Source organism: Podarcis tiliguerta (genome assembly GCF_965153285.1).
Source record: "Podarcis tiliguerta genome assembly, chromosome: 10".
Classification (NCBI taxonomy): Eukaryota; Metazoa; Chordata; class Lepidosauria; order Squamata; family Lacertidae; genus Podarcis; species Podarcis tiliguerta.
In genome coordinates, this window is record NC_139543.1 from 2,573,230 (window position 1) to 2,598,920 (window position 25,691).

Below are 25,691 nucleotides of genomic sequence, written 5' to 3' on the forward strand. Positions count from 1 at the left end.
CCCTATTACGTAAGTGGCAAGAGCTCTGCCCTCCTTCGTTCCTGGGGCTTCCCTTTTGCCTGGTGAACTGGCTTTGCCACCAAGATGCAGTGACATCAGAGAGTCTGCCAGGCAATGTTACGAGGCGTTCAACAAATATTTTACAAAATGCAATCTTTACTATACAACATCCTCGGCAAACGGCGGAGGAAGGGAACGAGAAAGCCTCCAGTTTGCATCAGATTATGTTATCCTGCTCACTGTGGGGTGGGAGGCTGTTCCCCGATGACTTGGACTCCCTGTTCCATTTCCTGCACTAGCAAATGCTTTGAACATTCCTTCCAGAAGCACTTTGTTTGAGGACATCATGCAAATGGGTGAGGAGGGGAGGAATACCCTGGAGTTTCCATAAATGGCACAGCATAAATAAGGCATGAGCAAACAAGCTTGTCTGAAAATACGATGCTACTACAAAAGGGGGAGGGAGACGCTCCCTTTCCACAAATGTTGTGGTCTCTACTGGAAGTCTTAGGGGCTTCTGTGGAATAGTGTCAGAGATGTATTTGGAGCCAAGGTATTTGAAGGGGTGCTGCTTCTCCAAATCCCACAGGTCTGCTGGGAGTAGCTAAAAATATCCAGCATAGCTACCATGCAAGTGGGATTATTTGTATGTGCTTTTCACCCCAACAGCTAAAACGATGTTGTATAAATCATAATGAAATAACAGGATTTCAAGTTTTAAAATAGGTTTCATTTATTAATGTTAAGATTGAAATAGATAAAGTGAAATGTGAGGACACTCAATCAGAGAGACTGAACAGGGGCATCTCTCTTGTTACGTTTAAGAGACTTCTGAAACACCTGAGTAACACAGAGTTCATTTTTAACAGTCACAGGCTGTGTAAAGGTGAACAGATAGCAAGTCTGTCTTCACTGTCAGAGTTCAAGCCTGGAACAATTTTCTCCCTTTTTTTATAGAGTGGGACAAAAAAAGAGTGAGAATAAAAAAAAGAAAAAAATACTGTTACATTACCATATATTAATATACAGATGTAGATACAGTGGTACCTTGGGTTAAGAATATAAATCGTTCCAGAGGTCTGTTCTTAACCTGAAACTGTTCTTAACCTGAAGCACCACTTTAGCTAATGGGGCCTCCCGCTGCCGCTGCACCTCCACCTCGCGATTTCTGTTCTCGTCCTGAAGCAAAGTTCTTAACCCGAGGTAATATTTCTGGGTTAGCGGAATCTGTAACCTGAAGCGTATGTAACCCGAGGTACCACTGTATTCTTATTATCCTAATACACATATAATTGTCCATAACCTAATATATTCTTTGCAAGCTCATTCCAAATATCATTGTATTTATCCAAAGAGAGTCTGTTGCCAATGTTGTCATGTTGTCAAGCCATTGATTAAGGGGAATCACATCTTGATTCTTCCAATTCCAGGCTACCATGTTCCATCCTGGAAGATAAGGACACTAGATATAGCAGTAGCTCTGTTCAGATGCTGAGCCCAGAAGCCCAGAAGTGGGACAAAACATTGGGGGGGGGGGGCTCAGCATGCCACATTCCTTCCCAACCGGGGAAGTCGGGATGGCAGGCGCCAAGACAAGCGCAGTGAGCAAAGGCAGTTGGTGGGGGTGGCGGCAGCGTGGCATGCCTGCCTTCTTCCCTCCCCCAGCCAAGTGCCCAGCTCTCCTATGCTAGAGCCGAATGTGGCGGCCGCAGGGCTCCCATGGCTGGTGGCTCCACCTTCACCTCCTCTTGGCGCCACTGCTGGTGGGAGGCTGCTTCAAGCCTCCTTCCCTCCATGGCAGGAGGAGGAGGAGGAGGAGGAGGAGCCGCCAGCCACTGGAGATGCACTACTGTCGACTCTGCACTTCGCCTCCACGTTTCTTGGACATGGGGGAGAGGCCTCTTTCCCCAAAATACAGGGGGCCCAAAAGGCCCCCATGAGCTGGCACCCCTGGCTCAGATGCACTTTGTTCTTTAATTTACATGTTATGTATTTTGCACCTTCTATAGATCTTGGGGCCTTCGTAGAAAAATGAAGGGAAAAGTTTGACTGTTCTGGGTTTATGGGGAAGAGCTTCCTGAAAGCCCTTGCATGGCAACTCTTTTTTTTTTTCATTTTTAAAGAAAGAAAACACTTTTGAATATAGCTGCTAGTCCTACAGGCACAAACAGTTAATTTGCAGTTTGTGCTTTATAAGATTTGCAAGTGGGAATATAATTAGCATAGCCTGGAACACCTCTTAGAGTCTCCTTCTGTACACATAAATAAACCAAATGAGTGTGTCTTACTGGACTCTAATTCCATAAATAAAACTGGAAGGCAGGACGATAACAGGAGAGGGGAAGGTATAAGGACCACCAAAGCCCGATTCTGATCTCCCCCCGCCAGATGGAGCAGGCCATGGGGAGACATAAAGTTCCCTGCCTCTTCCATATTTATGGCTCTTGCTCATCATGGCTCTGGCCCTCTCAAGCGGATGAAGTGAGGAAAGAAGAGAGAGGGAAATGAGGCGATTGCTTTCGGAAGGCAATGCTTAAGAAGAGGAACCATATGGTTTTGAGTTGGCTCAGTTGTGGAAGCCAGGAGACTAATAATCCCCGGGTTTATTGGACTTGGCAAAAAGGCACCCAGTGGCACCACTTCTTTCATTCACTGCCAAAAGAAGCCCTCTATGGTGGGAAGCTGCATATTGAACAGCAGTTGCTTCGTGGGGCATATTGAATTCACGTCTGCCAAGAGCAATGGGAAGATTGCCGATTTGCAATTCAAATTGCCACACCGTCTTCCCTTCATCAGCTCCAATGCGGTGAGAAGGCTTTGTCTAGTTTTGCAATGGACTCCCATCTTCTAATAAACTTTCACTCTTGGTTGAACACAACTGCCAATGGTGTTGTGCCAACATTTTCTACCACTCCCCTCCAGACCATTCTCTATTAACAGGAAAAGAAATTGCAACTGAAAATTTTCAAAGGGGAGAGAAAACTTTGGTTAAATTCTCATGAGTTGGTGGTAGAAATCATTTCATGTTCATACTTAAATTTCAAGGTGGGCCAAGGGGTGTTTGTGTCCTTTCTTACATTCGACAAATCATCTCTCTGGTGGTGTGCTCTCTGCAACCTTCACAAGAGCCTGTACTTCCTGAAAAACTCATGATGACCTTCCAGATGTTGAACTACAACTCCCATCATCCATTTGGCCATGCTGGTTGGGGCTGATAGGAATTGGAGTCCAGCAACATCTGGAGGGCCACAACATACCCTCCAACATTTCTCCGATGAAAAAAGGGACATCCTAAGGAAAAGTGGGACATTCTGGGATGAAATCAAAAACTGGGACTGTCCCAGGAAAACAGGGACACTTGGAGGGTGTGCCACAAGTTCCCATCCCTGGGTGAAGATAATGAGCACACACTCACAGATATTACCAGCTTTAGGGCATAGTCTGATTAATAATTATCATATCTCAACTTTAAATACTCAGTAAGAATTCCTAGTCAAGGGAGCTGGATTCACCATACCATTTGTATTTTGAGTCTGCTATTTTCAAATGTTGGCAATATCACTAAATTGTGCATTATGAATACATGGGGAGAGGGGAGAGATCAGAATCTTTAGTGTTTATGTTTCAATAAGCAAAGAGTTACACAGAAAGTATTGGAGTCATATCTGTTGATATTTATTTGGTCTAAGTCAAGTTGCTGCATTACTATATCAAAAAAGCAACTACAGATCGATAATGTGCATTCTTACAGCCAAGGATCCCTGCTCTGTTAATGGAACTGCACATCATTTCCAGTGGCTCTAGGTTTCTGGGGAAGCCAGCAAGAGGTAATGGCACATACGTGCAAAATTTAATTATTTGGGACAAATTTTGTATTTTACTACTTTAAATTATCAGTCTGCACAGAACAAGTGATAAAAGCCAGTGTTGGAAAATAAGTATGTGCATGCAAAAAATACGGTATATGAGATCGTATATTGTACAGGTGGAAATGGCACAAAGACACCTGTCATTGCCCACCTTCTGCCATGAGCCCTGGCCCCTGCCTGTGGGCTTGTGATACACAGCCATCCTTCCCAAGTCTCACTTCTCTGAATTTTGCAGTGCAGTTTTCTACACTCAAGTAACGTGTACAAAAATGCATATGGTAGGGGAACGTGCATAAGAATATATATATTAGTGAAAATAGCATACAAAATGCACTGTATTAGGGGAAACTGCTCTGCAAAAATGTAATTTGACAAAATTACACACAAAAATATATTTATTAGGAAAAATCAAACTAAAATGCTGATGAATTTTCATGAGCATTTTTTAAAAAAAATGCAAATTGCTGTACAAATATGAAGATTTGAATTTAAGATAGATAAAATGAGAAACCCTGAGAACTGAAATGGACAGATCCATCCATCCTTTGTTGGGGTTTCCTTTTGCATGCATACTTGGGAACAACCTTAGGTATGCTGCTCCATTAATGTGTGAAACAGCCTGTCATTAATTAATGGCTAAGGAGGCCGATGAGGGGGGCAGTGAGCCATACAGGACAAACAGTTATAGTTGTCTTGTATTGCCTTGTCACTGTTTTATTTCCTTAAATATATATCTAGGACAACTTGCGGAATTTACCACAAATGGTTTCCAGCACCTTTTGACACTCCCTAATGAGAATGAAGGAATTGGATTGTATTTTGCAGATCTCCAGTCCAAGCTATAATCAATAAAGATTGATTTCAACTTGCCATGTCTTCATTACTTTAGCCACAGATGTATTAAGTTCTACAAATAGTTCTGGATATTATCCACCAGCTTAATAAGTTGCTGCAAGTGTCCTGTTCATTTCTTTCTTTATTCATCTTCATCATAACAGTACAAGGAGAATTTTGCCATAGTTCTCTTTCTACCGCTCTTTCCAGAAATATTGATTCCAGGAAATAAATGGAGGAGGACTTAAAGGAATCAACTTGATTGGGTTTAGTAATGCACATGGGGTTATATGACCAGAGCTGCTGGGTTTTTTTTAACAACTAAAGGCATGCAATGAACAAGAAACCCCGTCATGAAATGATTAACAGGGCAATCCTATATGTCAGGGGTTCAGGAGCAGAGTCACAGGAGAGGGAGGAAGTGGAGAGCGAGGGGGAGGAGTCCGAAGGAAATGTCAGCGAAGACAGCAGTCCGAGGTCTCTGAGTCTCTCCAGTGACTCGGAAGATTCACAGAAAGGGGCCCCCATAGTCAGGGCAAGGGGAGTGCCCAGGGGGGCACCTCGGGAAGAAGGGGCCAGAGGGGACTCAGAGAGTAGCAGCTGGAAATCCGGACCAGCGTCCCCCCCAGAGCGCAGTAGGGGGGAGGAGTCCCAGGCATCGGGATCAGAGGGCGCGCGGGCAGCGGGAGAACGTGAGGCAGGAGGGACCACACCCTCGTCAGGGAGCGAGGAAACGGTCATCAGGAAAGTTAAACGCGCGCGCGCGCCAAGTTCAAATGTACAGGAGGGCGGCAAGGTGGGCAGCCCGGGTAGGGAGCCAGGTCCTAAAGCCCGCCGAAGAGAGGGGGAGGAGTCAGAGGGGTCAACGTCTGCGTCGGAAGAGTCCAGGAGGGAGGAGACCCCGGGGGGTAGTAGGACCCAGAGGAAGAGAGAGAGAAGGAAGAGGTGGAGTAAGATTAGAGTCTTAAACTGGTGCGCAGGGGGCGGAGACTCAGACGGAGCTTCGCCGGTCTAGAGTCCAGATGTAGGGCTGGGACGCTGAGGCTTTGAAATGGAATCTATTCTTCAATAAAGACTTTGATACTTTACTACCGGCTAGCGTTGGTCCTTGGTGAGCTGGGACCCGGAGCCAGCCCTGACACTATACATACTCAGAAGTGGGTCCCATTTAGCCTCATGGGGTTTACTCCCAGAGGAGTGCCATTGGATTCAACCTAAGTGGCCTTGGGCACACTGCCAATCCCCAGTGATATGATCTCCCTTTGACACATGTCAAGGCCTCCTTCTCAGGCAGGAGCTCTCCTTGGACCTCAGGGCAACGCCCTATTGCCAGCATTTGGTTGTTTACTTTAGTTTATTACAGAATATATTTCTATCCTGCCTTTCCAGACCCTCAAAGTATCTATCAAAAGAAAGAATAAGGTCATAAAATAATTAAGAACAGAACAGAACAAACAAGCAAAGCCCAAAGCAAAATAATAAAAATACAAAATACAAAACAGCAATGAGAGGTATTACAAATCAATTTTCAAGTAATCCAAATGCCTGAGGAAAACAATTAGATTTCCATCGATCACTGAGAGTGTATGAAACCAGGGGCACATCTCTTCAGAGGGCATTTTATATATCTGAAAAGTGAGAAAACATATCTGGTTCGGAGCTTTTGTTCACAAAATCCAAGTGGGAATGCCAGCAGTCACCAATTTTGGGATACTGTATTATTTCTTTTCTATCAATTCACCTCACTCTTCCATCCATTTGGGTTTCCAAGACAGCTCACAAAAAAAATCAAACAATAACATAAATTAGGGAGATGAATTTGCCTTGAGTCCTGGAGGCAGGGGCGGAGGAAGGGGGCGGTGGGGGTGGTCTGCCCCAGGTGTCATCACTGGGGGGGGGTTGACATTTGACCATCCGTGACTCCCAAGCCTACCCCGAGCCATCGGGGGAAGGGGCGGAGCTGTGCCACCTTGCCGCTAGCCTTCCCCCCTTTCCCCTTTGTTTTGACAGCTTGAAGGAGGCTTAGGAGTGGCAGGTGGGTGGTGTGCCATTGCCCCCCGCTCCTGGGCTGCTTCCGGGGGGGGGGAAGCCTCCCCCAAGCTGTCAAAAGGAGGAGGGAAGAGAGGAAGGCTACTGGCAAAGTAGTGTGGCTCCCTCCCCTCCCCCCAGGAAGCAGCCCACCATGGGCAGCTCGTTCTGCCCCCATGGGTGTCTCACCCCCGGGACGCTTGCCCCCCCCATGCCCCCCCCGGGTGCACAGAGCAGCTAGCTCCGCCTCTGCTTGGAGGATCAGCTCCCTGCCTTGCAGGCCCGGACTGACTCCCGCTACAAAAAGCTGAAGTGGCTGAATAGGGGAGGATCTTCGCGGGGTGCTACTGCTGTTTTTATTTATTTGATTACATACTTGTATTCTGCTTTTCCAACAACAATGTTGAGCTCAAAGAGGCTCATAGACATAACAGCAGAATTTAAAAATTAGGAAACATGACAATCACTATGATCATATAAAAAGCACAACAGCACATAAATAAGGCTAAAAAAAGTCATCAAATTAATACATATTCAAACTTGTAGTGATTTAAAACACAAAAAATAGCTGGCAATAACCAGCCCCATGGCAGCTGACAGTCTTCCACACATGCCTATCAAATGAGGCTCAAACGCACTTTAAAATAAATCTGTCTAGCACACCAAATCCAGGTTTGGTGCACAGCAGGCAGAGAAGTGCCCTCAGCAATGCCCAGCGTGGAAGGAATTTGAGAAAGTGTCCCTATTTCCAGAGGACAGGATCACACTTCAAAACGACCTTGACAGATTAGAGAACTGGGCCAAAACAAACAAGATGAATTTCAACAGGGAGAAATGTAAAGTATTGCACTTGGGCAAAAAAAATGAGAGGCACAAATACAAGATGGGTGACACCTGGCTTGAGAGCAGTACATGTGAAAAGGATCTAGGAGTCTTGGTTGACCACAAACTTGACATGAGCCAACAGTGTGACGCGGCAGCTAAAAAAGCCAATGCAATTCTGGGCTGCATCAATAGGAGTATAGCATCTAGATCAAGGGAAGTAATAGTGCCACTGTATTCTGCTCTGGTCAGACCTCACCTGGAGTACTGTGTCCAGTTCTGGGCACCACAGTTCAAGAAGGACACTGACAAACTGCTATCGCTATTTTGTGGGAGGGAATCAAGCACATACTGGAAATTTAAGTTTGCACAATTAAAGGTGATTTAGATGCTCTTGTTGCGCTAGCACAGCAAATCCACTTCTTAAAAGAAACAAACTTTAGGCAGTTAGAAAAGTGACAGTGAAATGAATGAATCTTTACTGGGACGCTGTATAAAAGCCTTGCAAGCAAAAGGGTAGATGCTGATTATCATATAACCACCCCACAAATAAATAAGAACAAATGCTCAATAAAGGCCAGGACCAGTCTAACTGTATAAGCTCTGTGCAAGAAAATCAGGATGAATGCTTAGTTAGTAGGTTATCTGGAAGAACCCTGTAACTACCAAGGCAGAGTGACAGAAAGGAAACAGGCCGTCTCAAGGAATAGTTTGATTAAAAACAATCAATAATATTCAAAAGGGTCCAAGCAGGCAGGCAGGGGACACTGGCAATCTGGGGCTATATAAATGGGAAAGACTGAGCTGCCAAAAGGCACAACAGGCCTCTCTCACGTGTTATGCAGCTGGGAGACAGATTGAATTATCAGGACATGCTTGGGCTTTCAAAGCAAATGCAATAACACTGCCAAGCATTGCAATCCACAGCTCACTGACCCCTGACTAGAGAGAGGTTTGCATGATCCCTTCAAGCGTATAGTAATCATCTGCCCCTGATTCTGTGGGATGGGCAAGTCACCAAAGGCTGCCTAGAAAAAGGAATAGTGTGACGACTCTGGGCATGTACGTGCAGTTTTTGTTTCTCAACACAGGCCACCCTCTCTTAACCTGTGGACACTGCGTTGTTGGCTAGCAGGGAAGGAGGCTTCAGGCTCCCCATCCCACGATAAAGGTGTGATGCACAAACCTTCACTCTAAGGCCTCTCCACCTTCCTTAATGCATGCAGTTCAGTCTGGTTTCCCCAACACCTCAGATATCTGAGCTCTGCCTTTAGAAGTGAAGAATCAAAACTCCTGATTTGGAAATCTGTGGTCTGGGCAGCTGCTGTACAAACAATGGCTAGTCTACGTAGCTAGTTGCCCCACACAGGAGGTGGGTGGCGCTGTGATCTAAACCACAGAGCCTAGGGCTTGCCGATCAGAAGGTCGGCGGTTCGAATCCCCACGACGGGGTGAGCTCCCATTGCTCGGTCCCTGCTCCTGCCAACCTAGCAGTTCGAAAGCACGTCAAAAGTGCAAGTAGATATATAGGTACTGCTCCGGCGGGAAGGTAAGCAGCTGTTCCGTGCGCTGCTCTGGTTCGCCAGAAGCAGCTTAGTCATGCAGGCCACATGACCCGGAAGCTGTACACCGGCTCCCTCAGCCAGTAAAGTGAGATGAGTGCCGCAACCCCAGAGTCGTTCGCGACTGGACTTAACTGCCAGGGGTCCTTTACCTTTTTTTACAGTAACACACCAGAACCAAATGGCTTTAGAAAACAAACCAAGTGGTCATTAAATTCCTATCTCACAAGTAACAGGTGTGAGAGAGCAGAGGGAGGGAACTTTCACTGGTTGGTGATGAAGTTTTAGTAGAGTTTAAAAACAATTAATTGTACCTAAATGCTGTTTTTATCACTGCAGCCAAGTGACCGCCAAAGCCGCCCTGACCTGCCATGTTCCATAATGCTAGGAAAGGTAGTGATTCTGCGTACAAAGACTATGCAAAGCGATGACTCAGATGCACACTGAGACTTACGATGTATACATGAAGTTCAGCCTTCCCTTTTTGCAAAAAAGCAAGTGCAGCTCTGCAATGACTATCAATTGTGCATCTGCGGCATCACTGAGGCAGATGGCGCATGGATGGCGCTCCCTTCCTAAGGGTTACAATTGACACCAGCCATTGAAATGGGAACTGTGTCACCTAAAAATATCAGCCGAGGGGGAGGAATCAGCTGTCCTATCATCTTCCTCTTTTTTGAAAGGCATACGCCATTGCCTTGCCAATAATGATCTCACTATTTCACATCCCATCTGAACCCCAACCTGCTGTCATAAACTGCAGGAGAAATGCTAATTGACTGAAAGAAGGAAGGACTCAAGGGCTGGGCTTTGTCATATTATTTCCAAAGATGATGTAATGTTGCATTAATAGGAATAATCACTGCCACCAATCCTCAAATAAAGCTAACTCTTCATTAATAAGCACACACCGCCTGCAGTCCTGCACATTAAAACAGAGAGGGTGGTGAACAGCTGCCCTGGGTGCCCATGGCAACATATTCCATATAGGAGCCACTAAGATGTCCTTGATGAGTCCCTTCCTTTAGAGCTAATGGTACAAAGGTAATGGTCCAAAGCATTGTTTTTAGTCAGCCTGTGATTAATTAGAAAATGCATTGGGCTTTGACCATTAAGGCTTCATTTGTTCATGTTAATCAAAATCAGGGAAGGAGATTCAGGCTCAATTATTCCAAGGCTGTGTCCTTGTTCCTGCTTTAATATATTAGCTACAACACACATTTCAAACAGGTACTAGTCCAAACATATGTTCTACAACAGTTTCTCATTATCTTTTCACAAATTATGAGGAGCAAAATCCAAGGAGCTGCAGGAATAATACAGCTTGGTGGGTTAAAAAAAGAGTTTATATCATTTTTTAAAGAAATATCTCTGGGTAGGCAATTTCTAGTAATAATTTTCCCCAGGTGGGGCTTTCTAGTGTGAAATGTTATAGACAGTAAAAGGTAGCGAATCCATTATAAAAGGAAAATATGGAAAAACACCCAATGCTTTTCTTTTTATTGAACAATTCAATATAGCCAAGTCTGTCTAGTAGTTCATTTAGCTAGACTAGAAATGGGTCTGGGGTCCTAGGAAGAGGTTTTTCTCACCATCTTCTACTTGACTATGCCAGAGATTGAACCTGGGACCTTCTGCATGAAAAACATCTGCTCTGCCACTGAACTTCCATCCCACCTACAAAGCTGTGCCCCTCTTTTCCCTACTGCAGGAGTTTGTTGTTGTTGTTTAGTCGTTTAGTTGTGTCCGACTCTTCGTGACCCCATGGACCAGAGCACGCCAGGCACTTCTGTGTTCCACTGCCTCCCGCAGTTTGGTCAGACTCATGTTTGTAGCTTCGAAGACACTATCCAACCATCTCGTCCTCTGTCGTCCCCTTCTCCTTGTGCCCTCCATCTTTCCCAACATCAGGGTCTTTTCCAGGGAGTCTTCTCTTCTCATGAGGTGGCCAAAGTATTGGAGCCTCAGCTTCACGATCTGTCCTTCCAGTGAGCACTCAGGGCTGATTTCCTTCAGAATGGATAGCTTTGATCTTCTTGCAGTCCATGGGACTCTCAAGAGTCTCCTCCAGCACCAGAATTCAAAAGCATCCATTCTTCGGCGTTCAGCCTTCTTTATGGTCCAGCTCTCACTTCCATACATCACTACTGGGAAAACAGTAGCTTTTACTATACGGACCTTTGTTGGCAAGGTGATGTCTCTACTTTTTAAGATGCTGTCTAGGTTGGTCGTTGCTTTCCTCCCAAGAAGCAGGCGCCTCTTAATTTCATGGCGCAGGAGTTGGTCTAAGTCAAAGATGGGGAATTTGTAGCCTTCCAGGTGCCACGGAACTCCATCTCCCAACAGCCCCCACCAGCATAGCCAAAGTCAAGGTGATGATGGGAGTTGTAGTCCCACAACACCGGAAGGCCCCTCCATTAGAGGGTGTGCAGCCATGGGGCGCTGACTCACAGAGAGCATGACACCTCTGGATCAGCCTGGCCTACCTGCTGTGAGGCCAGGCAAAAACAAAAAGGCCGCAGAGCAGGACCTTTTCCTTCCCCAGCCTTCGCAGATGTAGCTCCTATCCTCAGGGACCCTGGGACAGAGAATACCCTCTCCCAGACCAGATTTGGATATAGCTCTCCGCCTCAGTACTGTTGGCACTTTTAGGCAGGAGCCATCTCCAGCCACCCCCAGAGACATCAAGGCTTGAACTATTCAAAGCTGGGACCTGTTGGTGTGAAGCATGTGCTCCAACACTGAGCCCCTCCCCAGATAGCAGCATGAAAATCCGTCCCAAGACTTGGGATCATGAGAACTGAATTTAAAAAAGAGGCCCCAGAATCAGAAGATGGGGATCTATTACTCATATACAAAGCCAAGGGCAACTGTTGAAGACGTGAGCAGATCACCCCAAACAGCAGGATTTTTAACTCACTGGGCGATCAGTGAACACCTTTATACTCTGAACAACTTTCATCCAATAAATACCAATTAAAAAGCATGTTAACCTCTGGCAGTCTAGAGGTCAGGCCTCTCGGATCTCATTCTGCCAGAATGCTGCAATGCTGTCACAACCAAGCCCAACTGACCTAACTTACAGTGCCATTCAATACCCTTTGATCAATACACGCTTTTTTATTTGAAAAGCCTTCAAAAGGGCTTTATGTGGGCAGATAAAATGAAGCTAAGGAACCAGGCTCCCAATTGCGAGCCATTCCCATCAGCGTTTTGTATTCTAACCACATGAGAAATTCAATAGCCCCTCTGCAATGAAGCTGCAAATACAAGAGCAGCCTCAACACACCATTCAGGTGTCAACCAGCTGATGATATAAGAGAGTAGCTTGTGTTATTGTAGCTGGTCTGATTTCCCATCGCCAAGACTGAAGCGATGCTGCTTATCTCCTGTAATCTGAGCAATATATTACGGCTCTCAAGTGGGGCGCCAATGCTGGCCTGCGCATGCTTTCGGCTATGAAGTCTGCATAACCAGAGTAAACTACTGGACTATGAAATGTGCCCATCCTATTTGTCTGACATTTCCAGGATTCAGAACATGACAGCACGTTGTCTCCTTTTCAGTTCCATGCCATCTATATTGCGGCAGCAGGAGAAAGAAAAACCTTTACGCATCTGTCTGGCCCCCCACAGTATACATCTAACACTATTATGACACTTGGACAGTCACAGCTTCCCTCAGAGTGTCCCGGGCACTAAAGTTTGTTTAAGTGTGCTGAGAGTTGTTAAGAGACACCTGCTCCCCTCACACTTGTGGGTGCAAATGAGCTCTTCCTTTCTGCCATGTGGTTTGTTTGAGTATTTCTTAACTTCCATGTCCCAAAAAATTATACTGACGGTGCCCACTACCATGCATAGTAGTGTCACCAGTGGCAGAGGAAGGGGGGTGCGGGCCACCCCTGGGTGTCATCACTGAGGGGGGTGACAAAATGACAAAAATATGAGTGTGTTTTTTTTAAAAAAAAATGGGCTCACAAAACCTTTTAGTTCAGTCAACAATGTAGCGAAACGTGGCTGGCACTGGGCACTTACCGTGGGGCCTGCAGTGTGCCCAAGCCATGCGTCTCTCCTGGGAGTGACGTGGTGGCTTGAAAACCTGCAGGCTCTGCGCTGCCTAAAACAGCAGCATGGGACTTGTGTCTGCCCTCTGTCTCTCCCTCAGCCACCCTACAGCTGAGGGGGAGGCGGCAGAGAGGCTCCACGGAGTGCACCCAACCCCCATGGGTGGCTTGCCCTGCCCCCAGCTGCAGGACGCGCTTGCTGCACCCGGCATCTGCTGAGTGTCACTTGCCTGAAGTCACATGGGGAGAAAGACAAAAAGGGTCATTTGGGGGCTTCAGCAAAGTACTATATTTCAGCCCCATAAGCATATTACCTTCAGCAAGTCAAACAATGCACTTTCATTTTCTACAAAATGGCACACACTCATAGGAGTTGTTCACCTAGGATACCATCTCAGCCCACTAGTTTGTATCTGATGTGCAAAGTGGCAAGCCATGCTTTCCTCTACCTTCCCTCCATGCTTCAAGGCAAACAATCAAGAACTTCCAGAGGTGGACCAGTGTGAAACAGTAACTGAGCATGTTGGGTTTAATTATGGCAGACCAGATTCAAATCCCTGCTGAGGCCTGAGGGTCTTTAGGTGGCCTTGGGCAAGTTGCCCTTCCTGGGATTGATTGGTTTTAAAGGAGGGGTGTTGTGAGGTTAATACATGACTGAATGTGTGTGTCCCAGAGTTCTCAGTGGCAATAGGCTCCCAAAACAGTAGGGCAGATAAAGCAGGGAAGATGCTCTACCATGCTGTGGCAGTGCCATCCCAGCCGCAGGTATAAACTAGGGCAGATGTTCTAGATCAATGCGTGGCCAATAAGGTGCCCTCCATATGTTGTGGGCTATAACCCCCATCCCTGCCTAGGGCTGATGGACACTGCCGCCATAACATCTGGAAGGCACCACATGAGCTACATCGACTCTGGACACAGAGTAGCCATTGTTCTAAGCAGCTTGTGTGCATGCCAAAGCCATTTTGCTTCAAAAAGGGGAAATGCTGTTGTGTGTCAACTGATATGTGTTGTTGTTGCAATAAATATAGCAATGCTAAAGTATAAAAATATAGCTGCAGCAGATGCTCTTCTTCAGGCAGAGCCCTTGTGCCATTTAGTATGGGAATAGATTCAGGAGCCCAGTGGAATCAGGCCAAAGAGCCACCCAGACAAGCATCTGGTCCTCATGGGGCAAAGCAGACGCCTCTCAAGCAGGATCCGCAAACAGGACAGCAGCCACAGCCGCACTCTTCCCACTTGCCCTTCCCAGCAAGTGAGAAGTACCCGGCCCCTGACAGGGGAGGGAGAAGATAAACAGGTCCTCCGTGAATTGGTCTACATCCTCTGTGAAAGCCATCCAAGTTGGTAGCAATCCCTCCATTGAGGGGAATCTGAATCTTACTGAGAATCTTAGCACACCAGCAACAAGCTAACAAACCTCTCAGGCTGCAATCAGGAAGAGAAGCCAAAGGGAGCCCCAAACCGACTAAGGAGCATGCAAGCGCCACCCATGGGAGAAAGCGCCTTTCTCTTGCTCAGCTCTTCCTTATCCATATTCCCAGCATTCCTTCCCTTTAGCCAAGAAAAACAGCCTGGGGCGGGGCTATGGAGATAAGGGGGAGGGGGGGTCCCAAAGGGAGCTGGATTAGCACTCATTTAAATGTGCATCTCTGCTTTCTCCCATATAAGTGAATGGTCGCTGTTTGTTCCTGTGGAGGAAAGAGAGGGGCACTGGGGCACTCACCCAGACCCTGGGGAATGCCACTCTCACTGGCAAGAACTTACCCAGCAAGGGATGATGGCAGTGGTCCTTGCAATATTAGGGCATATTGAATTTTTCAGCTTTCCAATTCCCAGAATGAGGGGTGCTAAAAAGTTGTAACATGACTTGGGTTAAATCAATATAATTTAGTTTGGCTTGGTAAGTAAAATGTGTGTAAAATTGCATAGAAATCATTACAAATGATTGCCAAGATTGATTGTCATCCCTGAGGGAGGGTTACATCGCTGCACCACCCCCCTGGGATGCTCGCCCCGCCCAGCAGGCGGCTCACCCCGCCCCCCGGGGCACAGCATGTGTGCCGCACCGGGTGCTGGAGCAGCTATCTCCACCTCTGTTGTATTATGTGACATTTTCAGAAAGTAAAATTACAATTTTGGGGTTTTCCAAAGGCAGTTTATGTGCTTCTTCATCAAACGTAGACTTACCAAACTAAATGCTGCCAGTCACAAAAATAATAGCAGACAGGAATTCCTCACACCCAAAAAGAAAAATTTCAAGATCGCCTCACTGTAGAAATTTGCAAAAATTAAGTTTCATTCCCTAAAATGACACGCCCTGTTACAATATGCAAGGCGACTGTAGGTTGTCTATGTGTTGGCTTGCCTTTGAAAAGGGTCTAGAAGCAATCTGGTCAAGACTGGCCACCACACTCTGCCTTGTCAGCTGCACCATCTTCCAGTCTATTTCTGGGCTGGTTTTAACCTTTGAAACCCCAGACACCTTGGAGACTGCTTATCTGAAGGATCACTCCCTTCCGCCTGTGCTGGCTCTGGACGCAAAGGTCACGGTCCAAGGTGCTTCTCCCACTGCCACCCCCCAAGTGAGACTTCATGGGCAGCTACTACAGAAGACTGACTAGCACCTAGGCTGTGTCCCCCCTAAGTCCAGCAAAACGTTTAGTTTATTCACCCTGGCTTTTTATGGGACCTTTCAAGGACTTAAAAAGATTTGAAGCTCTGCTTGGTTTTATTTTGAAATGTTAAGACGTGAGTCTGATGTTACTGATCTTTCCTTGCTGCAATATGTTTCATTGCAATTGCATTTTTAATTGCTCATATTGCATTTCAATCATTTCTCTGTATGCCACCCAGAAAATGCTAGCTATGCGGTGGTACAGAAACACAGCTCATAAAATGAATACAGCCTTCCCTTCACAAAAGCACCACAATGATGAGCATTTTGCTAGTTGCTAAGTAATGTCTCCCATGACATGAATTGCCCATTTTGTTATTAAAAGCCATCTTCCTAGACCCTTCCCTTGGGCCAGGAATATAATATCCGTATTGCAGGAGTCTGGGAGTATAAAGAGATTCTATTAGTGAATCTCACTGCTAAATGAATTATGGAAACATTGTAAAGAGAAAACTATTTAGAGAAGTGTTGGAATGAGATGGGAACTAGGAAGATAAATAGACAATTTTGCTCAGTTTTTACAGCACATTGGAAAGGAGTCAGGAGCAAAAGGAAAAGAGTTAGGCAGGATTTTCTCTTCACTGAAATGTGCATGCCTTTCATAATGCTCATGTAATTATCAGTAGTAAGTGCTCATCCCAGCTAAACACGCTTCCAAAGAAGAAAGTCATACTGAGTTCAATGGGACTTGCTTCCTAGTAAATATGATTTGTATTGGAGGCCTGAGGGTTGGTCCACAAATGCATATTCATCACTTGGTGACTAGCTAAGCTACCAAGGGTCAAATGCCACTTTCACAATATAGTCACATTGGGTACAAAAGGCAACAATTCCAAATATAGTGGTGCCTCAGGTTACAGACGCTTCAGGTTACATACGCTTCAGGTTACAGACTCCAGTAACCCAGAAATAGTACTCGGGTTAAGAACTTTGCTTCAGGATGAGAACAGAAATCGTGCTCCGGTGGCGCAGCGGGAGGCCCCATTATCTAAAGTGGTACCTCAGGTTAAGAACAGTTTCAGGTTAAGAACAGACCTCCGGAGCCTAGGAAAGCCTCTACCATACTAGATGTGTTGGTGTTTAAGGTGCCACCATACCCTCCTCTTGGTTTGTGCTTTTCTATGGAGTCACTGGAGTCCAGTGAGCTTAAAATAGCTTGAATGCTGGTTCTGCAGTGGAGCTTGGCTGTGGATCAGGCAGCTCAAGAAGAGAAGGAACTGAGAATGACTTAACACTTCTACACTCATTTCAATTCATATTCCTTGAAGGACAGGCTCACGTCAACAGCACGATCTCTACTACGGCTACTCCTAAAGGTGCAACCAGTAAAACTATGCTATACTACACCAACCACTGAAGACAAAAGCGGCAGGTCAGTAAACTGCACACTCATTTGCCTGAGCTATGTACAAAGTCATCCCACATTGTCTGGGTAGTCTTTCAGGGGCACAACGTAGCTATCCAATTAGTTCAACATATACAATAAACAATAATTGGGGAAATGATTGTGGCAGACGGGCAAAAGACAGACCAGCCCCTCCAGGCGGGGGTTTTATGGCAGGTGTATTTATTGGCATTAAGGGTGTCTATACCATCCTGCTTTAGTCTGTTTAGTTAGTTTGCTTCTACAGCATTACTGTTCGGAGGGGCTAAAGTGCAATAAAATGGGTCAGAAATACACCAGAACACTTGTGGTATAATAAGTTATGGGGGGTTCAGCAGAAAGTTAGGGGTCCTCATTGACTGAAAAGGAAGCAGTGTGACCGTCCCCAAACCTTCGCAGGCACAAGCAGTGATGAAAGTCAGGTCACCTGTGATTGCCCCCAAGGCATCATGAATACCAATCACCTTGAACGTGCAACAGGAAGGCCATTTGGAGAGGCCCACAGATGTCTTACTTGTACAGCAATAGCATCCATCCCAGCATCACTGAGACTGAGGCCCAAGCACCTGCTCCTCCAAGCATCATCTGCAGTGCATTGCAAACCATTCTTGCCATTACTGGGTTTTGCACTGGCAGAGAGGGCTCCTTCTGCAGATTTAAACAGGCCAAGCCCAGAAGGCAACCATTTAAAGAACCATAGAAAACACTGAGAAAGCAACACACTGCTGGCTGCTTGTTATGACAGCCGCTGATAAATATAAAGACAAACCATCAGTAAATTTAATAGAGTATTTAGTAATGGACATAAAAGTTGTTCTTCTCCGCTTGACCTTTGCTAACCACTCAAAGTGCCAGGAGGCCATTAGTCTACGGCTGCAAATGCCAAGTTCCAGGAGACCATTTCTAGCACCATCAGAAAGCAGAGATCAATATGTATATACTGCCCTGCCATTTGCAACCCTCTCCATCCCCTGCAAAGGGAGGGGTGGGAAGGAGGATTAATTCAACGCTTGGAAATGCTCAGGACTGAAATGATTCCAGATGGCAAAAAAAAAGAGTGAAAGATGCAAAAGAAATGTATAATCTGGGGAATTCAAGCCCACCGGCTTTGTTTTAATAAAAGCAAATGAACAGAAAGTCACACCCTTCCAGGATTCAGCCTCCTTGGCAGAACTTTGAAGAGTGGGTCAGTAGGTCCACGTGTTGTGGGCAGTGCCTGAAACCCACACCCTACCCATCCCCCCCCCCCCCGAGATAGGCAGGTCTTGCATGATCATTAGGTGCTGCATGCAGCCCCCGAGATGGCATCCTCTGGTTGCTAACACCATCATCTGCGAAAGGCACTCTGAATTGTCATTGGGGACACAGAGGGAGGCAGGCAAGGGCACAGGTCCAGGGGTTCACTTCCTGAATGATGCAGAGATTCGGGTGCTGTTCTAAGAAACACAAACAACTGCATGCTAACTTGTTGTGACAGGCAGGCTATTATCATGATCATTACAGTTTATCTACATTTGATGGCAGTCCCCGCCCCCCACTCCAACCTGCCAAGAGCACCTTAACCAGAAGACAACAGGAGACAAATAGTTGTTGTTTTTTAAAAAATAACAACAGGGCCACAAAAAGATGACATCTGTAAATTTGAAGTTTTCTCTAAATTGTGATCATTAGCGTTGAGTGGGATGGCCATAGAAAAAAAGAAAAAACGCCTTCCTTGTCCATTTTGTTAAAAAAGCACAAGAGCCAGCCCCCCCCACCCCTACCAGCAGCAGCAGCAGCAGCACAATACCAATATAATCCATCAATTCCTTGACATGATCTTCACCCTCGATCCACCCAGGCCCCCTCAAGCTCAACATCCCCTTAAACCACTCACCATCAACAAGCTGAGAGCAGATTCCGGAGCTCGCTGCGTAGCCATCGCCTTGTCGCCTGGCATATAAATCCTCCCCTGGATTCGGTCGGCTCTTGGCCCTCTGTCAAGGGCAAAGCATCCACTGGCCCCTCCTGCAGCCTGGAAACATCCAAAATCAGGGAGAAAGTGCTCTGAGTTCGTTTACCCAAAAAACAAAATCTGCAGGGTTGAAACAAGCTTCAGCTAGGCCAAACTTTACACTCAAGAGAGAGAGAGAGAGAGAGAGAGAGAGATGCAGTAAGGAATCTGGCTAGAGAGACGAAAGATCAGATCGGAATCTGCAGGATGGTTAAAAAGGAGGTGCAAACGGCAACAGCAACATGACATTCATCCTAACACAAACCTTACGACAACAAGTTAAAAATACAGGAATGCTGCAAAGCCCCCCCCCCCCACCTCTGCATGAGGAATAATATCACTTGCTTTTAACTGTCAAGAGAATAATCTGCACTGTGGTTCAAGCTTCTACAGCCCAGATTTTGTATTATTCTAGTCTTCCACACACCCCCTCACAATACTGCAGAAAAAATGCAAAAAGATAATAATCACAACATACCGCTTGCAAAACAAATGGTCTTCTCTCTTCCTCAAAGCAGTGTGCTTCCCTAGTTAGAAAGCAGCCGTCTGCATAATCCAGACATGAGGAATGACTGAGCAAAAGCAAGGCGAGCCAGCACTCTAGAGCAACAATTACCTTTATTATATTTGAATGGCAACTAGGATATGCGATGACCCTTTTCACCTTACTGAAAGGGGGGGCTATTTCTCCTTGTCTCCAAATGGACTCAGCTCCCCATGGAGCTAACACACTTACAAGAAACATGTAATTACACAGCCTGCCCTGTTAGCGTTCTGATCACGCCGGCTTCCCTGCATGGCTGCTGCAGACAGGCTTCCTGTTCTCCTCAGACTCCTCTGCTTCCACAGAGAGAGGTGAGGGGTCTGGTCCCCTGCGATGCTCAGGGGGTCGTCAAAAAGCTAGCGATTCTGGGGGCAGGAGACCATTAAGGGACAACGATTAATTAGTCCAGATAATGAGCTCCTTCTTTAAAGAATAGATCATAGAATCATAGAATCATAGAGTTGGAAGAGACCACAAGGGCCATCGAGTCCAACCCCCTGCCAAGCAGGAAACACCATCAGAGCACTCCTGACATATGGTTGTCAAGCCTCTGCTTAAAGACCTCCAAAGAAGGAGACTCCACCACACTCCTTGGCAGCAAATTCCACTGTCAAACAGCTCTTACTGTCAGGAAGTTCTTCCTAATGTTTAGGTGGAATCTTCTTTCTTGTAGTTTGGATCCATTGTTCCGTGTCCGCTTCTCTGGAGCAGCAGAAAACAACCTTTCTCCCTCCTCTATGTGACATCCTTTTATATATTTGAACATGGCTATCATATCACCCCTTAACCTCCTCTTCTCCAGGCTAAACATGCCCAGCTCCCTTAGCCGTTCCTCATAAGGCATCGTTTCCAGGCCTTTGACCATTTTGGTTGCCCTCCTCTGGACACGTTCCAGTTTGTCAGTGTCCTTCTTGAACTGTGGTGCCCAGAACTGGACACAGTACTCCAGGTGAGGTCTGACCAGAGCAGAATACAGTGGCACTATAACTTCCCTTGATCTAGACGCTATACTCCTATTGATGCAGCCCAGAATTGCATTGGCTTTTTTAGCTGCCGCCTCACACTGTTGGCTCATGTCAAGTTTGTGGTCAACCAAGACTCCTAGATCCTTTTCACATGTACTGCTCTCAAGCCAGGTGTCACCCATCTTGTATTTGTGCCTCTCATACTTTACATTTCTCCCTGTTAAAATTCATCTTGTTTGTTTTGGCCCAGTTCTCTAATCTGTCAAGGTCGTTTTGAAGTGTGATCCTGTCCTCTGGGGTGTTAGCCACCCCTCCCAGTTTGGTGTCATCTGCAAATTTGATCAGGATGCCCTTGAGTCCATCATCCAAGTCGTTGATAAAGATGTTGAATAAGACCGGGCCCAAGACAGAACCCTGTGGCACCCCACTAGTCACTCTTCTCCAGGATGAAGAGGAACCATTGATGAGCACCCTTTGGGTCCGGTCAGTCAGCCAATTACAAATCCACTGAGTGGTAGCATAGTCAAGACCGCATTTTACCAGCTTATTTACAAGAATATCATGGGGCACCTTGTCAAATGCCTTGCTGAAATCAAGGTAGGCTACATCCACTGCGTTCCCTTCATCTACCAGGCTTGTAATTCTGTCAAAAATCGAGATCAGGTTAGTCTGACATGACTTATTGTTCAGAAATCCATGCTGACTATTGGTGATCACAGCATTCCTTTCTAGGTGCTCACAGACTGTTTGCTTAATGATCTGCTCCAGAATCTTCCCTGGTATTTATGTCAGACTGACTGGGCGGTAATTATTTGGGTCCTCTCTTTTCCCGTTTTTGAAAATAGGGACAACATTTGCCCTCCTCCAGTCTGCCGGGACTTCGCCTGTTCTCCAGGAATTCTCAAAGATGACTGCCAGTGGTTCTGAGATCACATCTGCCAGTTCTTTTAATAGATGTAAAAGGGAGAGCAGCACGGGAATCTAAATAAAGCTCCTTGCTTTCGAAAGCCACCCCACTGGTTTTCATTTCAATTATTTATCTAAAGATCCCTTAGGCCAAGTGGATTATCTCAGGGAAATTCTCATGAGAGGCATCTGCTTGTACATGACTGTGGCAAAACCCACACATCCTCATTAGCTTCTCTACATGTAGAAAGAATCAGGTGAGCATCAGCTTTATGCTGTCAGATCATTGGTCCATCTTGCCTGCCACCATCTCCTGCTAAGAACTTCTACACACAAAACATGTGTCCTGTCACAAAGCTATGACTTTAGTGTGTCCATGAAACAGACTTTTTGGATGGGGCCAAACTGATGGATGGGGTCGAAGCAGACTCAACATTTGGCGAGGGAGAAGCAGGTAAGACTGGTGGGGAGCAGTTGGCCCTGCTTCTTGCCATGTGTTGAATTACACATCTGCAATGTGTGTCCGTCACATGGAGTCCTATCATTGCCACACATGTATGTAAATCCATGTTGCAGCACAGGTGAAGCATGCATTCATTCTGCACATGGAGTAAAGGTCTGAGAACTGGGGAAAGGACTACAGTATAGTTCCTCCTACATTCAGATGATATGTGGATCAAGATGTGTGATGCTGTTGCTACTGTCCATGTGTTCATTCCATATGGAATCATATGAATGGGGCTAGATTTCTCTCTCTCTTCCACACCCACCAGTGCACACAAACCAACACAAGCCACACAGTCACTTCTTCCAGAGGCAGATTTGGGGCAGAGCAACCAGACCTGCCGCATTGGATGCGCCATAGGGCGCCACAACTATGACGTAGTGAATTCAGCAGAACAGAAAGCAATATGCAGGGGGTGCCGAATTTTGGCCTTGGACAGGGCAGCACTGAAATTTGAAAGACCAAAGTCTGCCCCTGCTTCCCCTGTAAGAGTAAGTCTACAATCCAATACACCAGTGGTTTTCAACCAGTGTGCTGTGACACCCAGGGGTGCCTTGAATGATGGTCGGGGTGCCGTGGGCAACATTGGCCTCTGTCCCTCTTTCCTCCCCTCCCTCCTCTGATGCCCTCTCACATATCTGCCCCCCAAAGGCTTGCACAGCTGTTTGTTGCAGCAAGTTACCCAGGTGAATTGTGTCTCTGGGGCTGGCCAGGGGGTGCTGGTTGCCAGGAGCTGAAGCGGCCTCAGAGTAGGCAAACAAGTGGGCGAGGGAGCCCAGTCTGCCAGTCCGCCAGTCCTTGCTGTTGGAAATGGACAGACAAGTCCCAGTTCCCTGTGGGGCAGTGTGAGGAGGCACCTATTGGGGGGGCAGCTTAGAGACCAGGGGCAGCAGCAGTGGCTGCCTGGAGACTCCCAAGAAGAGGGGAGAGAAGAGGAGGCTGAGGGAACATTGCACAAGGGAGGGTGCTCGAAAAAGGGTGAGAGGCTGCCAGCTCTGCAGGCAAGGGGTGACATAACTGGGATCCTGAGCCCCACAGGGGTGACACAGAAAGAAGGTACTTGGTCAGGGGAGACATGGACTCAAAAAGGTTGAAAACCTCTGCAATACACCCTCATTTAGAATTACAGTTTGGTCAAAGCCCTGGTCAACCTCTGGTCCAGGTGGTTGACATAATAACTCCAATGCATCTTCTCTCTCCTGATGGAGCCGTGTCGGTCCCCTTTTGCCCTGGAAACGACCTCTCAGTGGCCTGTTGTGACCAATTTTTCTAAGCGCACATTGTGAATAAATTCACTTGCATTCATCCCAGTTTGGATGGTCTTAACTGTGGGCAAGTACTTGTCCTTGTGTTATGGATACTTTTTGATTTTTACAGCCCAAGAATGTGGACAAGATCCTTGGAGCCAATTACCTCCAAGCTCAGCCCTTGCTCTTCCAGGATTAACAATAAAATCAGCCCTGGAGACCAGCTGTGGAAACATTTTTGTGTTCCTTTAGACGTGTAGCTGTTATGCTGCTGTTCCAAAAACCTGTTTCCTGGAAAATTATACTTTGCAATTTAACACTGTGATTTTGCTCTATTTTCCTGTCTATTTTGACTATCTATGGAACAGTGGTTCCTTTAAACAAAAAATAAATGCTTACAATTCTTCTTTGGAAACTGGTCTTTCTTTATTTCAACAGCCATAATTCTGCAAAAGGTGCCTTTCCAAGGTCAACTTGGGCATGGGAAATCACTGCTGTGTCATTTTTATAACAGAGTTTATTGGTCTGTAGGAAAATATTTAAATCCCTATAAATCCAAAACTGAATTGTAACATAAAACTGGCTAAGAAGGGTGTTGGTAGGCTAGTGAGTAGAGAGAGGGAAAAAATAGTGTAGAAGGTTTATGGTTAGGCTCTAAACACATCATAGTTGTTAATCACATGGCCATCTCACTGCTAATTAATTGCCACATGATCACTTACTGACTTAAAGGCTTTTTATAGGGTTAGAACACTGGTAACAGAATAAAGCAGACCAACAATTTCAGAGATTTAATTAACAAGGAGGGAATTTAGTTCCCTTTGTTAGACTGGTCAGAGACAGAATGTTTCTTTCTTTGCTCAGCTGGTTTGGGACAAAACTGGGCTTCCTTAGTACGTAGAATAGAATTTGCCCAGTTCTGGCTGGAAATTCTAAACTTGGTCATAGGGTTAGAGGAAAGAAAAGAAACTTTTCTTCCTCTTAGGTGTCTCTATCAATACAAACAGCAGTACAGGAAGAACTGTGATTATTATTTTTCTCACCACAAAAAAATGGGGACTTGCTCAAGACAGGGGTTATCTTTCCCACAACAAAAGGCAATTGCCACCCTGTAAGCGTTAAATTTACATACCAAGAAAAATAGTACTAGTTCCAATGACTGTTACTGTGAGGAGGTCACACTGTTTTAATTGTTTGTATTGCATACACATGCTCTCTGCAGAGACGGCAGATGGGACAAAAGTGATGTTTTCTGTTTCGTGGTCCATTGGGCTCCTGGTTTGCTAGCTCTTTTGCCTCTGAGTCAGTGTGTGTGTTCACTGCGAACTTGAGGGCCCCCCCAAACCAGAGGCCCTCCCTTTGCAGAAGATTCTGCTGGACCCAAGCCCCTTCCCTGATGCAAATCAAAGAGTTTTGATGTGCTTGGAGCAATTGCCATTGTGCTTAACTCTGCTCCTGGAGAGTAGGAATCTCTCTTCCAAACCCTCTCTCTTGGAATCTCAGGCCCAGAGTCAAATGTGGTCCTCCAGGCCCTGCCATCTGGCCCTCAGGGCTCTCCCTGACCATGCCCCATTCCTCACACCAACCTTCTCCATGACTTCTTTGTGTGTGTTTTCCTGGTAGGCAATGTCCTTTAACTGTGATAATGACTCTTGGATGAAGTCTGGAGTGTACAGAGACCCTACGCTACAAAGGCTCATAGATTCATAGGATTTAAGAGCTGAAAGGGATCCCAAGGGCCATCCAGTCCAACCCTCTGCAATGCAGGAATCTCAGCTAAAGCATCCCTGATAGATGGCCATCCAACCTCTGCTTTAGAACCTCCAATGAAGGAGAGCCCACAACTTCTGAGCATCTCCTCAATTCCAAGTCGTTTATAAAGACGTTGAACAACAATGGACCCAGGACAGAACACTGTGGCACCCCACTTGTCACTCCCCCCTCCCGGATAACGAGGAACCATTAGTGAACACTTTTTGTCAACCAGCTGCAAATGCACCTAACAGTTACCTCATCCAGCCCACATTTTCCAGCTGCATCAGAAGAATATCATGGTGGGCTTTGTCTAATGCCCTACTGAAATAAATCTACACTACATCCATGACATCCCCCTGATCCACCAGGCATGTAACTCCATTAAAAAAAAGAAGGAGATTTGACTGGCATGACTTGTTTTGGAGAAACCCATGCTGGGTCTTGGTAATCACAGCATCCTTTCCTAAGTGCTCACAGACTGACTATTGAATTATCTGTTCTAGGACTTTTCCTGGTATTGATGTGAAACTCACTGGT

At 46.1% G+C, this 25,691-nt stretch overlaps 1 protein-coding gene across 2 annotated transcripts in view; it reads right to left on the reverse strand.

The window, feature by feature from the left end:
- Positions 1–20,026, reverse strand: part of FRMD4A (FERM domain containing 4A) — a 401,265-nt gene extending 381,239 nt beyond the window's left edge. The window contains exons 1-2 of one of the 2 annotated variants that reach the window (XM_083399421.1): positions 19,711–20,026; positions 19,116–19,253 (exon numbers count right to left, since the gene is read on the reverse strand). In XM_083399421.1, the coding sequence (XP_083255547.1) occupies positions 19,116–19,253; positions 19,711–19,977 (405 nt within the window). In that variant the 5' untranslated portion in view covers positions 19,978–20,026. The remainder of the gene's footprint in view (positions 1–19,115; positions 19,254–19,710) is intronic. The other variant, XM_083399422.1, reaches the window with a different exon arrangement.
- Between the last annotated feature and the right edge of the window lie 5,665 nt (positions 20,027–25,691).